Source organism: Meleagris gallopavo, chromosome 1, assembly GCF_905368555.1.
Source record: "Meleagris gallopavo chromosome 1, MGAL_WU_HG_1.1, whole genome shotgun sequence".
Taxonomy (NCBI): domain Eukaryota; kingdom Metazoa; phylum Chordata; class Aves; order Galliformes; family Phasianidae; genus Meleagris; species Meleagris gallopavo.
Window position 1 is genome coordinate 90610125 of NC_139404.1, and position 16142 is coordinate 90626266.

The 16142-nt window shown below is 46.5% G+C and overlaps 1 protein-coding gene across 3 annotated transcripts in view; it reads left to right on the forward strand.

Moving 5' to 3' along the window:
• Positions 1-13275: 13275 nt before the first annotated feature.
• Positions 13276-16142, forward strand: part of PTGFRN (prostaglandin F2 receptor inhibitor) — a 66724-nt gene continuing 63857 nt past the window's right edge. For 2 of the 3 annotated variants that reach the window (XM_085240519.1, XM_085240512.1), the window contains exon 1: positions 13276-13765. In XM_085240519.1, the coding sequence (XP_085096645.1) occupies positions 13303-13765 (463 nt within the window). In that variant the 5' untranslated portion in view covers positions 13276-13302. The remainder of the gene's footprint in view (positions 13766-16142) is intronic. The other variant, XM_085240506.1, reaches the window with a different exon arrangement.

The following is a 16142-nucleotide window of genomic DNA, read 5'->3' on the forward strand; positions in this document are numbered from 1 at the left end:
CCAGTTAAAGTCAGGCAGCCTCGTAAGGAATTGAGTATAATGGCAACCTGCATTATAGACGCTGCTACTACCTATCAGGTAATGAGATTTCATAAAGAAAAGCCATCTCAGTGGTTTCCAGAAGGATTACTTTAGCAGAGAGCTGGGCACATGGGCTAATTAAACACAGATGCAATTTCAAACAACTGGAACAGCCTACCACAGAAGGAGATGGAGTGAAACCTTGCTGGCACAGAGCTTGCAGACAGGACGCTTCTCAGACCTCATTTTCCCATCAGGAAAGGTTTTGTGTGATCTCAAGATGGTGTGGTTCACACTGCCCTTCCTCAAAATACCACTTCCTGCTTGAGAAATGACACTGGATTGCAGTGGTGGGTGAAAAGAAGGGGACAGTGCAATGAGGAGATACCAAAGGCAGGGAAGATTTTGACTTCTTCCTTTGTGAATATTTGGGATGCTGAGGCCAAGGCAAGGCTATGATTCCTTGCATCACCTAACACCCCAGAGCCACTGGCAGGCTCACAGCACAGACTAAATGGATGTTCTTGCTACTGGTGTTTTTATCATCAGCAGCTAACTAAGCAAATGATAGAAAAATGTATCATTCAGGGAACCGTGTCCACCCTCCGTTGCTACACAATATGGCTTTAATTATCCTCAAAGGATCTAATGACAAATTATGGACTAGTCAGTGTCTTTTGAAGTCAACAAAAAGATTCCTGTCGACTTGAGTGGGCTTTGGCTGAGAACCATGAACTGCAGGAGGATGTTCGAACTGCTGTGATTTCATACCGGCCTCTATGAAGGGATGGTTTTGCTCACTGGGAAGCCACTGGTGCTGGAGCCAGCAGAACCTAGTGCCCATAGCTTCCAAAATCAGGAGCATGGATTTATCAAACCCTTCATTCACCTTCATTCCTCGTCTGTAGCTCCCACTGTTTACCCTTGCACCATCCCACACTCTTAGCACTAGCTAAGAATCTGGCCTCTTGTTTTATTTTTTCCCCCAACACTTGTTCTAGAATAAATGGCAGTCCACGCTAATTTCTAAAACTGGCGAAGCTATCAAATCAGATTCAATTAGGTTCTTTCCACCCCTTGCACATGCCTGAAAAAAAAGATTTGGTTGTTGGAGTTTAGCTGACGATGCTTTTGTGCAAGAAAGGAAAGGCTCCAGTGAATTCTCTGTAACTGAAGCCATATGGGATTGAGACTTGTTGAACCAGTAATGAAACATGCCTGTGTCACAGAGCAGTTTTGGTTCCAAGACATACAATGGACTGTTTGCAAAATCATGTTGCTGGTTAAAGCTACAATTTTAAAATCGACGAATAGTTTAGGGGCTCAGCTGCTTAAGAGGATATGGTCTAGCTATTGCTTGGGAAAGTTTTTAAAAGGCCCAAATCAGCCCGAGGTTCTCTGTTGACTTGTTTTCGTAATATATTTAACAACTGTGTAGTGGTATATGTTTGCCAGCCGTTTAGGCAAGGTGCTTAAGACACATTAAGGGATAAGAAGAATAAAAATGATTTTAACTTCCTAATTCTCCATCCACCTTCCCAACACACTCAGTTGCACTGAGAAGCAAGTGAATTGCTAATGCAGATTAAGTTGTCCTTCGAGGAGCTACTGCAATTAATCACCCAGTAACCCCTGAACAAAGAAGTATTTCCACGACACATCAGTGTTTCCAGATTTGGAAAAAGCTTGATAAGTGCTTAACTGAACTCTCACAGTGAGGGAAAAAGAGTATTGTTTCTGGAGGAGGGCCTGGAATAGATAAAGGGGAAAATAACTTCCCTATCCTGCCTGCTGGGTAAGAAGCCTGCCTGCTCAAGAGTAGCTTTTATTTTTATTTGTTTGTTTTTTTATCTTATTTCTTTTAGGGGTTTGGCAGTGAAGAAGAAGGTTGAAAGAAGTCAGAAGTGTTTCAGCCTCTTGAAGTTCGCTGGTGCCTGGAAGCCTCCTTGCTTCCACCTAGCATCTTTCATCACTGCCCGTAGCCATCTGAGGTTCATGTACGTTACAATATCAGGTACTCTGCTTCTTTTTTTTTTTTTAGTTCTTAGTCTCAGTGTCACTTGTCCTTGTAATGCAAATAGGAAGCAGCATTTTGCGATCCTCAAACAGCTTTGGTAATTCTTTTCAAAAACTTGAGTTTTTCTGAAGTTCCTTTCTTGGTAGAGCTGGACTTAGGTCTGCCCTGAGAATTTTCACCTCAGAACCTTTTGGCCCCCAGTATGACACAATAAGTTCCTGCTCAGCAGAGTGGATAGAAGCATGCCTGCAGCACTGCTGTGCATCCTCAGCAAGAGGAGTCTACTGGGGGCCTCAGTCCTGGCAGCTCCAGTGTCCTCCTGGGGGCTGCAGGAGCAGATGCTCCATTTATTCTGGGCTTTCCCTTTTTCCTCTCTGATTCTGTCTCAAGTAATTAAGGACTGAAAGGTTGCATTAAGTGCCGCCTGGGGAATCATATTTTACTGCAGACAGTGTTCCCCGTTATTGGTTATTGTATTATAATAGGACCTAAAAATCCAGTGTGATCCCTGCTCTGAGAGATTTAGTATCAAAATGCATTAACCATAGAGACAGGTAAGAGGATATCTTTGATTATGGTGCAATGTAGCACTGGAAATTTAGGTGACCTGAGCCAGTGTGCATTGGAAAGAGGCAAGCGCTGGTGGCAAATGGTTCAAATCATGGTTCAGCACCTCCAGCACAAAATCTCACTCACATACAAAGGCAGTGGAAACACCACAAGGGACAAAACGGAGAAGGTCATTTTATAATTTGTTGCTAACCAAAATAGGTGAAGTCATCTGCAGTTGCATGGGAACCTGCTTGTTACAGGGATACGTTTCAACTTCCCAGTGTGAATTTTCCATCGTACTACATCACTTAAGCAAAAAAAAAAAAACAAAAACAAACAAACAAACAAAAAAAACCCCAAAACAAACAAAAAAAAAACGACAAAGCAAACCCACAAAACCAAAACAACAAAAAAGTAGAGTGAAAACAAGAGAGTTCAACATCTCATAATAAGCTCTCTCTGCTGTGGCAGCAGCTGCAGTTTCTCCTCTCAGATATCTCTTCTGTTATTACTCAGAAAGAATCAGCAGCTGCTTAGGATGTAATCCAGAAAGATTCATTGAGAAGTTCCTGGTGGTTATATAGATACTGATTGGACAGAGGTAATGTCTTTGAGGAAGGCACTGCCCCCCATAAATTAGCGGTTTCTGATAACTCAACTCTCTGAAAGGAAACAACAGCAGGAGGAATCGAGAAATAATTCCAGGTGATAGGAGATGAGTACATTTTTATTGTCTTGGAGGGGACATGGGAACCATGTAGGTAACTTCAATTGTTGTTGCAGCTCTCCGAAAGCTTGTGCTCAACCACACTGCTGTCCAAGTGGGGATATCTGGAGGCAACATCCATAAGGGTTCATCTGGGAGAGATGCTGCAGCATAGACTCCTCTAGAGCCTTCAGGATACATCCATAGTGGAGCCATTTTGGTGCTATTTGTGCTTCATGGTTGTGTCCTGGGTAAAAACCTGGGTAAGAGCATTTGGTCCATGTTGTCTGGTACTCCCAAAAGCCACCTACTGGCACACACAGGCTCTGAGAAATGTAGAAGAGATAACTGGAGGGTAATAGAGAGGGTTATTTCTACGGAAAAATCCTGGCTCTTTCCTTTTATTGAAGTCAGTTCATGATCATCTATATAAAAGAAAGCTGTGTTCTGAGAGCATACATGCATTTGCATATGGCTGGTGTTCTCTTGCAAACTATTTGAATAAAAATAAAAGAAAAATGAAAATAGGAGTTTTCACTCAAGGGAAAAGTTAATGAACTCACTTCTCTTTCTTTCACTCCCTGATTAAATATTATGTTACCATTTTGTCTTTGTGCATGAAGAGTAAAACCCTGCTCTGTATTTTGCCAGCTTCATTCATGAAGCTTTGCATTATTTTTACTATACTAAAAAATTAAAAATGACTCTCACCACGTGAGAAGCAGAATGGAGAAGAGCAGTAATTCCCAGCAGTGTGGAAGAAGGAGAAAGTGAAAGATGAGACATCTTTTGTTTCTTTGAATAGGCATGAGCTGTGCTCCAGCACACGCTGACGAGAATAGTCTGAGAAGACTGGCTACAGAAGGCATTGCCTGCCATGTAAGGTATCTGTGTGACCTTCCTTTCTGAAGAGTGTTTTTTTTGATTTAACATTCATTATTTCTGAGAGCCCACGGGCTCAGCAGCAAATTGCAGTGATGTTTTAGGCTGCTTGAATGTTCTGATTTTCAGTTTTAGCTGCTAGGGAGGATTTCAGCATATTTTCAGCTAGGCTAGCTGAGCATCACCAGACTTCTCTTCTGCAGTGGTCAAGCAGCTCAGCAGAGCTGGTGTTATGTGGTGCTCAACCTACTTTCAGGTGTCCGCAGAAGCACTGGCAACATCCAAAGAAGTAAGCGCAGAGGATGGCTCCAGAAATGGCTTGGTGTTTTATTAACACATCAGAAGGCTATTGCTGTGGATTTGTTGGTTCTCTGGATATACAAAAATTGCTAGAAGCACCTCTCTGAGACACCATCAGAAAACTAGCTCTCTGTGAAAGCATCTTCGTGGGGACAGTCTGTCAGCTGCTCAGTATGGCTTTTTTTCAAATCTTCTTGAGAATGAACATTGTTGCTTTTAATCTACAAGCGGATGCAGGATTTAATAGAAGCTTAATGCCTGAATGGCTCGCAGTCTTGTTCAGTCAGCTGTTGAGATGTAAGTAGGAGTAACAGGGAATCGCAGAGGAGGTGTCCACGTGCAAACCTTGTAAAACACTGTTTTGGGGGTGTGAGTGTGTGTAAATTCTTAGAAAGGGGAAATGAAAAGCAAACAAACATGAAAATGAGAGTGGAAAAATTAGTTTTAATGCTTAGATGTCAACTCCTCCATCCAGGGATTTCATCTCTGCTGCTGCTACTGGCCCATTTTGGTGCATAGTAAGAACAATTCTTCTAGCTGCCAATCAACCATTTTCTTTTCGATAATTATTCACATTGCTGTAGAAACGGAAATTATCCCTATTTTCTCACTTTCCAGTGGAAAACTGTAGTTGCAGCTGCTCCCTCCCCCCCGTTTGGAAGTTTTACACGCTAAGAGTCATCAGCCAGCCTTGCCTTAAATCAAATCTTTCCATGCAGCCCTGGATGCAAATCCAGCAAGCACAGCAGCTGTCTACTCTTAGCAAGGAGAAAAGCAACATGTTTCTTCAGCCACTGGCTAGGGAATTCCTGCTCAAAGAAGAGGGCTACGCCTTGTCTGATGCCTTTAAAAAGTCATAGGAGACAGTTTCCTGCAGGCTTTCACAGATAGTGCTAATCATCTTAAACTGAAACAGGGCTTCCAAAAACAGCATGTAAATCCCCATAACACACCTTCAATTTCTGTCTCCAAGGCTACCCGGCTGCCCTGATCCTCTGTGGCAGGCTCAAAATGCCATGATGCTTCCTTTTGAACTACTCGTTGCCCACTTTTCAAGCCCTCTTTTCTCCCAGACCTCCCCACGGGCAGAAGCCCCACTAGCTCTTGGCTTGCCTTGCCTGCTGGGGACAAGGATTCACAGCATTGCTGCCCCGTACTGGGTGATGAGCAGTGGGACATCTGCGTGGCAGGGGATACAAGGCTCTCTGCTGTCCTGCAGATTTCCTGGAACTGATTTCCACAGGGGCACAAGAAGAGCTGCATGGTCCTGCCCTGCCCAGTTGTGCTCACCCATCTGCACAAAGGCTGGGTCTAAAGGGCTCTTTAAAACCATGTTAATAACATTTTTCATGCTGTTTTTACTGAACCTCCTCATTCTGCTCTAAGCCATGCAGTTCATGAATGGCAGCTATTCCCTGGTTAGGGAAGCAAATTTTGGGGGACACAGTATACGTAGCCTTATTGGACATTTTTCAGTGATTTTACATGCAGATATTGCCTTCTCACAGCAAGCCAAATTCTGCCCTCTCCTGAAGTCTCTCGGGTCTAAATTAGTGAGACTTTATATATATCGTGATTTGAATCTGAATGTGCTTCCTTGCTTGCGATCCCTGTGGTCACAGAGCAGGCAAGGAGACTTTGTGCTGTAGTTTACCTTGCCATAAGCAGGCTTTTTCAATCATCCTGGTGAGTGCATTCCCTGCGTTGCCAATACAGGAGCACTTTCTGCAGGATGCAGGATTTGCAAAGGCACAGATGTATGGGGCAGTATCCCAGCAGCATGTAGAATCTCCCAGCTAACGGCTCATCTCACATCTTCTCTGAGAAGATAGCACCTGAGGTCCCTCTCAAAACATTCCCCAGGACTCATAGGAGTGCTGGATGAGCTGATTAGGCATTTGTGCTGCAGACACCCCCAAAGCACTGCAGAGTCAAGAGAATGATGCCAGACTAGAATCAATGAGGCCTTATGCGGGCACTCAAGAATAACAAGCCAACCAGTGGATTTGCAGGCAGACTGTAACAGCTTGTTATCTGATGTCCCCTGGGCACAAACACTGAGACATCTGCAGTTTTTGACCCGTTTTTTCCCTCTGCTGGCTCAATAGCTAGTTAGCCAGTCATCCAAAGTGGAAACAAAACAGAGGGAAGAAGAAAACGCATGCCAGTAAGCAGGAGAAGCTGGAATATTGGGATGCCAAAAGGACTGGAAATAAAATAAGAACACAGGTTTCTTTGCTCTCCTTTATTATTTGTGCATCAAGCTCTCTGAGTTTGTTTCTGGAACTCTGTTGAAAGCTTGCTAGTTGTCACTGAACTTTTATGTTGGCTTATTTTGCATGTATTTTGCATCTCCAATCTCTTTGTTGGGCACTGCAAGATAAAGATGAACCTGAACAACACACACTGGGACTTCATCGATTGTCTTGGGTCCCTATAATCTCTTCCCATCCTACCAGAGGCCAAGAGGAACCCCAGAGCAGGCTGCTGGGTTCTTGGAAAAGAGATCCTTGGAGCACAGCAACCATGCCAGCTAACACTGTGCATCCCTGTTTCCAGGCTGTTGTTACTAAAGAGTGTGCACAGATAGTCTGAAGGGGTCACGAAACACGAGCCCGAGCCTAATCTTCTAATTAACTCCTGTTAATGTAAGTACACTCGAGAAGATTCTTTTAGCCACGCTGCTCAAGAAATTAGAAGTCCTCTCTCAAAGAGATAGTGTGTTTCTTCTTTTGTAGTCCAGCATGACAACACCATCTTCCTGCATGAGAAGGATTTGCCTCATCCTGTGGTGCTCATTTCTCATCCCTGGATTACAGTTTATTTTAAATCAACTCAGGATAATAGGTGGCAGCTCAGTGTATGCTATCTGCAGCGTTTTAGCCTTGCATAGGCAGAGGCCTCCTGGTTTCTTGGTTCTCTAATTTCCACGCTTTGGAAAAGCCTAAAGATTGGGGTGTGTGCCTTGTAATGATATGTAAGGCTCTGGGACCTACCAGAGAAACATGCTGCTGCTGCTGGTGCTGCTTCTCTTCTAACCCAATGCAGCCTCATCGCATGGATGCTCCGCTCATTGCAGTCAAGGTTAGAAAGGGATTTGAGCCTCTTTCTGATGTGGAAAGAAAGTAGTCCCACAGGTAGAAACACAAAGAACAGCTGAGCTCAGACTGACCTCAGGAAAAAAACAAAGCAAGTTTTCACAATGGAGTGTAGCTGGACTGCAGTGAGAGAATGAATGTGGGGCAGGATGAGAATCATAACTGCCTGTGTTATAAGCAGAGACTCTGCAGCTCTCCCGACGTCAATTTTGCCTAGGAGAATCCATCTGAAAACAAACAAATACCAACAGAAATGCTTCTATTGTTTTCTTTCTCTGTTGGTAATGAAAACTATTCCTTTAAAAAAGAGCAATATCCTCCCCTATGATTTTTGCAGTCACAACACAGAAATGGAGAAAACCTGAAAGCACAATTGACTCCTTTTGATTTTTCCTATTTCAAGAGAGAAGACATGCCAGCGGGAAAGAGAACAAAAATCACGCTGAGTAAATCTGGAATTTAAACTGCCACCAGTGATCAACAGCAACTATCCAAATATTTATTTCTTCTTCTACAGTTTCTTTCTGCTTAAGATGATCAGCAGATCTTTAATTTGATATTCAGTCATCATTACATAAAAACATGTATCTTTTAGGTCGTTTCTTTAATTATTCACTTCTGCAGGAATTCAGATGGCAAGATTCAGGGGATAATTTAGTCACGTACCGCCTTAGTATGCAGCTTCTCTTCAATAATTTGTTGACTGGTGATCTCCATTTGGTACTAGAGATCAAGTCCTCCTTGCACTGAACTTGACAAGAAAATGTCCAACAGTTTGAGAAGGGTGTTGGTTTTATCCCTACTGCACGTGCCATGGCAGAGCTGCCACAACATCTAATGCTAGATCTCTAATACCTAGACAGTGCTTTGAGATATGGTTCTGTGTACGGAATACAGTCACAGTTTCAAGCAAGAAGCAAGGGAGGGACTGCAGCTCTGCTGCTGGAAGCATACAAGTGTGGCATGAAGCAGGGAGATGTCCCCCTTCCTGCCTAGAAGGCTCGATAAGTTTCTGTGTGTGGTTTGCTTGTGGGCATCAGTGACGTGGTGTGCAAGCTGCAGCTACTCACGGGTCTCCGCAACCTGCCTGCTTCCCAGTTATCATGGCTACACACCACCATAAACATTTCTGCAGGCCAGCTTCTAAGGTCATGCTGCTAAACCTCCATATATGTGCTGAAGTATCATGATACATGGGTTTGTGGGTTTTTTTTCTCTCCTTGTGTGTTTAGTGCTTTAAAATTCCATCCAGTTCAACAAGAGCTCAGCATGTAATATAAAGCAGCTGTTTATGGGTGCTTAAGTACAGAGTTAAGAACCAAACTTCAGGCAGCCAGATTTGAAAAGTGTAGTCAGTCCTTAAATGATGCGCTCTGCTGAAAGGAGCCTACTCTAAAAATGCTCACAAAGTGTGAGGGTTTATGATGGAAAGGAACCTGTAGCAAGCAGCATGTATGCTTCCTACTTTTCCTAGGTTTCATTATGCCTTCCTGCCTCACAGAACAGCTGTAACATTAAACTCATTGAAATTTGTAAAGTGCTTAGAGATCCACTGAAGGGAGGCAGGACAGAAGTAAAAGGTACTCAATTTTCATTGCGTTTTATCAGGCAAGAGAGTTTCCAGAATGTCTTTGTAACAAATAAGAATAAATAGCTGCAAATGTAAAATATACCCTGCGCACACTAATAGGTATCTTTCAGGCAGTGGTTGAGGAGAATATTTAAGAACAGTGTAGATTTGAAGACTTGAATTCATATTTCAACACAATTCTTAGGGCCATAGCTTTATGCACTATCTCCACAGTTTCAGCCTTAAGGAAAGCAAACCAATACCCTCCACGGGGTCTCACGAGCTCTCAGATTCTTCCACTAAGCGTGCAGTTTCTTGGGTCTATCAGCAGGCAAGCAGTGAGCTCCAAATAGCGAGAAACCCTGCCCAGAGTAATAGTGGCAAATAGTTTGTCTGATTGTTTTCTCCTGTCAAATTTCTACTAAGTTTTCAAATAAATCACTCACAAATGTTTTTTTTCCTCATGACTTGGTTACCTCAATAGCCAGCTGAATAATATTCATCAAATAAATTACTTATTTTTTCCCATAAATCTGCAAATAATTAATTCACAAGTACTTTTTACACGAGGCAGTCAGCTCTAGCCAGGACAAATCAAGGTAATTTCCCGCTCTTTTGATCAAATGCCAGTAGGACTTTATCTTGGACAGCTCAATAGACACAGGTTTTTAATGCATAATACATAATGGGTAAGCTGAGTTTTTCACAGTTCTTTGAGAGCTCTCTGCTATTGCCCGTATTTCTGTTCAGCTACCGAGAGAGGCATGACAAGGGACATATATTTTCTGTCCAGGTATGCTCAGAAGCATTTCACCAACTTGACTGTACATCCCAGAGGCTGCCAGGCTCTCACCAGCCACAGCCTCTTGGCTGGAACGTGCCAGCAGGTTTGTAGAGCAAAGCAAGATTTAACGAGCGTTGAGGATGAGTATTGTGCCCACTCCGGCATCTTAGGCAAACCTTGAGCAGAATGAAATCAAGAGACATGGAGTTTGGCCAGCACATGGGCATAATGTCCCTAGCTCACAAGGAAAGAATCTTTAATGAATAGCCATGACACAAAGTGGTACATCTACGTGTAGGGGTCTCCAGGACAGTCTTTACATTGTGGCTCCCTTTCCCTGGGGATCTCATGTGAGCAGCCTGGAAGCGGCTGACGGTGTCCTTCGTGCCCTCAGTGTATGCGTATTGCTGACAGAGCAGCTGAGCATGGCCCTATCCTCCTGCCTAGCCCTCTCTTTGTTGTGGAGAGTTTATGGCTGCCACACAACAGCCCTCAGGCTCTGGGACCACAAGATTGCTCCACTGCTTAGGGCTTGCAGCCAGCAATCTGAATGGGAGCAGTGCTTCTGCAACCCCTGCCCTGAGCAGGGTGCTGGGCCTTGTCTGGGTGGGCCCTTCTTTTGCCAGAGATGCATGGGGCTCCTGAATGCTGCACACATTGCACCCCTCACTCCCTGCGGGCACTCATCTCATCTCTGCTGCTCAGGAACAGGGCGAGGAACACAACTTGCTCATCCATGTTCGTCAGCAGGGAGGCTTTGCAAAGCCAGCTAAGTATGTGCTGGAGGAGTTGTGCAAGCAGGGAGGATTTGCAGGTGGCTTTCTTGAGGATCAGCGTGTGCTCATGTTTATGCACATATGTGTGCATATTGTTTCATATAACCCTCCAATTGTGATCCCTCCCTGAGAGTCTGCTGGCTAATCTAGTTACCCCAAAATGAGAGATGCCTTCAGCCCATGCATTATGCAGCAATCTAGGTATGAAGAAATGTACTCAAACATTCCTGCAGTGTCATCAGTAAGTGAAATGTATGTGGTATCTACGCAACAACAGCAATGCTAAATGCTGAAAGTCAAACTGGATGCCTTCCTGAGAAACAAACAACTGACCACATATTTACTCTGCATGTCATAAATAAACATGGGGAGAGCACAAAAACAGAGGAAGATATTTGTCTCGACTTTATGCTCAGAGAAAGCTTTCGACTCAGTCTGGCTCCCATAGCTGAACTATACAAAATGGAATTGGCAAGGGGAAAAAATGACATAATCACATACATGCAACAATCCATTTGAAAGTAGGACACGCAAAAAAGGAAGAAAGCCGGCTTTGAAGGAGAAGGTAGACTAATGCTGTGGTCAGCTCCAGCCCTCTTCTTTCTGGCCTCTGCACCAGCGATTCATCAGCCTCAGAGAATGGTTCTCAGTTCAAATAGGGGATCTCAAAGGTGCCAAAATTGTCACAACTTTTCAAAATATTCTTTAACACTCCATGCTGCAAGGTTGTGTAGTGAGAAAGGAAGAACATCAGTGGCACGTGGCCAGACAAAGATGTACTGGAAAACAAAGGTGTGAGAAGAGGCCTGGGGATGAGCTCCACGTGCTTTCTGTGTAGTGTATCAGTTACTGACCTAATTTCATTTTTGGATATGTGAGAAGAGGAAAACCAAATAATGATAGACAAATGATTTTTCTTCTGGGTGCAGCATGTGTACAGACTACAATGATATTACATCCAGGGTCAGTGCCTGTGTGTCAACAAGCACTTGGAAATATGAGAGAATCCACAAAATGCTGCAGGGGCTGGAAACTGAATCATACAATGCAAAGCTTCAAAGAAAACCTATTCAGCGTAGCAGGGAGAGGTGATAGGAGCACAGGATTGTAGACAAAGGCGTAACCGGTTCTGACATCTCGAAGTTGAAGTTAGACAAATTCAACCTTGAAAGAAGCAATTTTCTATCAGCAAGAATAATTAAACACTGGAACAAATTAGTAGGTGGTGTAAGGCACTTGCCATTCCTTGGAGCCTTTAAGGCAAGATGTGCTGTCTCTCAAACAAACCTGCTTTGATCCAACTGCTGAGAAAAGCTCTGTGGCTCATGTGTACAGGTCAGATTAAGGGGTTACAGTGGCCTCTTCTGTTTTCAGATCTGTATGGGAAGGAAAAGGGTTTTTAGTACAGGCAAATTAAAAAAGGGAGCTGAGACTTGTTGAGAACACCACACCACAGGAGAGCAGGAATTTACCTTTTCACCAGCACTAGTAATACTGCAAAGAATAATGAAGCAGATATCTACATCTGGTGGTTACAGTGAATACCATGGGAACTTCCAAATGGAATAACCAGAAGGAAAGGCTTTCCAAGGCCACTTCTTGCAGAAATCTGCTGCTCTAGCCATTCAGCCCTGTAATGCAGGTCCTCATCAGTAACCCCGACCCAGCAGAGGAACATGGGAAGCACGGGACAGGCAGGGATCATGGGGCTCCTGCCAGCAGGATACTTGTGCATACAATGAGCCATGCCCATACATACATCGCTGCTGCCAGGCTGAAGGAGTGCAAGGGGAGATATTTGGACTAGCGTTTGATGAAGGATCAGTAGTTCAAACAGCATGATGAAAGTGGACAGGTAAAAAGGAGAAATCTCCTCTGTTTTCTGAATTTGACACAAGGGACGTGGCTTAAAGACGAGATGTTTTTTGGTGAAGAAGTTCAGAAGAAATGTATTTGAATGGTGTCAGAGGAGAGCGATAGAAACAGGTGGCATGAACAAGCTGGCAAAGGGGCACTGTAAACACTGATGAAGGCAGCCTTGTTTGGTTTAGGCGTCCTGCTGGCAGCTGCAGCCCCATTCCTAAGCCAGAGTAACTCTGGTGGGACAGGGCTGTGTTGTACACACCTCACCTGAACTGGAGCTCAGGCAATTGTGGCTGGAGGGTGAAAGTTCTCTCAACTCATCTGAGGAGGATTCAGTCTCACTCCTATCAGGCAACACCCTCCTTACTGTAAAGCAAGACAGAATGAATGACAAAGTCCAATCTAAAACGCAGCTGGATAACTATCCCCATGTACACACACAGCATGCACTTCCTGCTGCCAGGAACACCCAGCTCAGCTCCAAGCCCAGGTGTGCTGCAGGCCCCGGGGATGAAGCCCGCAGCGGTCATGCTGCGGGTGGTGGGGGCAGAGGAGCACAAGGCCGGATACAGAGGTGTCCCACGCGGTGAAATCCGTGAGATGGACTTGGCTCCACTACATAGGCCTGAACTGGGGAAGCAAACAGCGAAACGCACACAGAGGGAGCACCCATGTTTAACACGGCGGAGGGGGCTGAAACGGCAGTGCCCGGGGGTCAGGGTCAGGCAGCGCCATGGCGGCGCCAGCGCGGAGCGCGGCTCCGGGCAGCCCACAGCCGCCGCCCGGCCTCTCCCGGCCACGTGCAGCGGCGCCCCTCCGCGCCGCCCCGCTGCCCGCGGGCGGACGGGTCGGGCTCTCCCTTCCCTTCTCGGAGGCGGGGGCCGAGCCGGGCCGGACCCGCACCTCCCCCGCTACCTGCGGGCGGGGGCGCGCGAGGGCGGGCGCTGGGGAAAGTTTGTCTCTGTGGTTGGCTGCGCGGCTCGGCGCGGCCGGTCGGGGCGGGCGGGCGGCTCCGAGCGCTCGCAGGGCAGCGGGAGGCGAGCGGCCGCCGGTCCCCGGGCAGAGGGAGGCGAGGCGAGCGTGTGCGGCGGCCGCCATCCGCCTCGCGAAGGGAGAGGCACCCGCCGGCATGGGGCAGCGCGGGGAGAGGGCGCCCTGCCTGCTCCCGCTCCTCCTGCTGCTGCTGCTGCTGCTCGGTGAGCCCAGGGGCGCTGGGAGGGGGCCGGGGCAGGGCTGTGCTCGGCCGCAGGTAGCGGGGAGGGCAGGGCAGGCCCGTCGGCGCTCGGCGCGGGAAGGGGGCCGGGCGCGCCGCCGGGCTGTGCTGTTCTCCGGCGGGCGACTGCCGCCCGCGGGCGTTAGCGGCCGGAGCTGCCCGCACGCCGCGGCTGGAGAAGTTTCGGAAGGGGGGAGGCCGGGGCCGCCGGGTACGACCCGCTGGAAGCCGGGCCCCGCCGCACAGGTGCGAAGGGCTGAGGTGGGCGAGCAGGGAGGTGCCCAGGTGAAAGCCGTGCTCGCTGCGGGGAGCTGGCGGCTGGCGGGGGGGGGGGGGTGCCATGCGGTCCAGCCCTGCCGCCGGGGCTCGACCGCAGGGGCACCCCCCCGCCAGCGCTCCGCCGGGCTCTCGGGTCAGAGGGAGCGAACTGCTAACAGCGTGCCCCCGCACCCCGCCCAGCAACGCTTTTCTTCGAGCAGAGCAGTATTTGCTGACTTAGTTGGTGCTCGTACTTTTGACATCGCGATGACTAATTCTTTTCTATAACTGCCGAAGAGCGCTCTCCCCGTGGCCGGGCTGCGGGATTCTCCGCAGGGGGAATTCCCATAACCCTGTTCAGAAACAGAAAGGGAATGATATTTCTCAAGCGAACGGCTTGGAAGGACAGGAGGAAATCAAGGTCTCAGGTGAAGTTCTGAAGATCGTGCAGCCAAAAGAAAAAAAAATATCGAGAAAGGTTTCCTGTTTTTATCCTTTTTGATTCCAGAGCAAATAATCACAATAACTTAAAATGTGCATGCGGCTGGTCAAGCTGTGGTTTGTCTGAATGTTCTGAGTTGTGCTTTGGGGTTGTTGTTTTTTTTTTAATTGCAGTGTGCTGTTAAAATCGAAAGCGCTTTTGTGCACAGCGGGAAGAACCCTGAACTTCCCAGTGTGTGTATTTGCTGTGTGGATATCTGCTGCAATCGGGACTTGGCAGCTCTGTGAGGTACTCCGACTGCTCAGAGGTCGGTGTGTGAGAGACTTGCGAGGTGCTCCTCCTCTCACTGTGCAGAGAGGGTGCTGCTACCAGCGTGTGTTTTCTAGCAGCTCTTCAATAGAGAGGAGAGTTGTCTTTTTCTTTTAACCAGCGTGCTGAAGATGTTGATGCATTTCTGCATAGCCAAGGTGATGGGAAGGAGTTGAGTTTTGGAAGAGTTCGTTGGCACAGGCTGCCCGGGGAAGTGCTGCAGTCACCGTCCCCAGAGGCTTTTTAGAACTGTTTAGATGTGGCACTGAGGGACATGGTTGGTGGGCATGGTGGGCGTGGGTTGATGGTTGGATTGGGTGACCTCAGTGGTCTTTCCAACCGTAATGATTCTACGATCCCTTGTGTGTACTTAGACTTGATTGAGATTTTTACAAAATAACGCAAGAAATGGCCGAGGTATTTGGCTGTGGCAAATGTTTTCTCAGCCTTTTTTCCTTGATGCGATGCCCTTGATGTTTGTCGGTGACAACACAGGTAAGGAGATGGTGGATCCTGGGCTAAAGGCCTAGGTAGAAGGCCTCACAAAATCCTCAGCAGAGCAGACCAGGCTGTGGGAAGATACGGGATTCAAAGCGAGAGTGGTGTAAGAAGTGTGTTTACCTCTCCAGGCTGTGTTAAGGTTAGCAAATGATTGCTTAGTTACCGTTTTTTTCCGGTTCTTGTGCATCTTTCCAGGTCCAGGACTACTTTTCAGGGAGCACAGGTGCTTTTTCTGAAATTCTTCATCTGTGTTCTCTAGATTTCTCGATTGCAACGTTTTGACATGGCAACAGCTTGTTCTCTTTAGGTAGCCTCTGTTGTATTTGGCTCTAATCCCCGAATTGAGGTATAAGCCTGCCTCGACAAGATTTGAAGTAAGCAGTAGGGGTCACTTAGAAATGCAACCGCATGCTTGATTAGAGGAGAATTATGTAAAAAATAATACATATCTGTCCATCTATCTGCATAAACAAATGCTCAGGGACATTTGAGATTACAGCTTTTGCATCTAATAAACCGGTGGGTTAAATTGGTTTTGTGTGGTTGGTTTTTGGTGGTTATTTTCCAGTCTCCGTAATCCTTTTTGAATACTTAACTGAAAAACAGATGTATATATTTTCTTAATGAAGAAACAGTTACACATTTCAATAAGGTACTTTTAGAAAAAGAATGTGTCAGTTGTCTGTTTTTAGATGCCTTTCACTGATGCAGAGAAGGACCTGGGGGTCTCGATGGATGAAAAGCTTAACAAGAGCCAGCAGTGTGCTCTTGCGACTTGAAAAGCAAATGGTATCCTGGGCTCCATCAGAAGAGGGGTGGCCAGCAGGGACAGGGAGGTGATTGTCCCCCT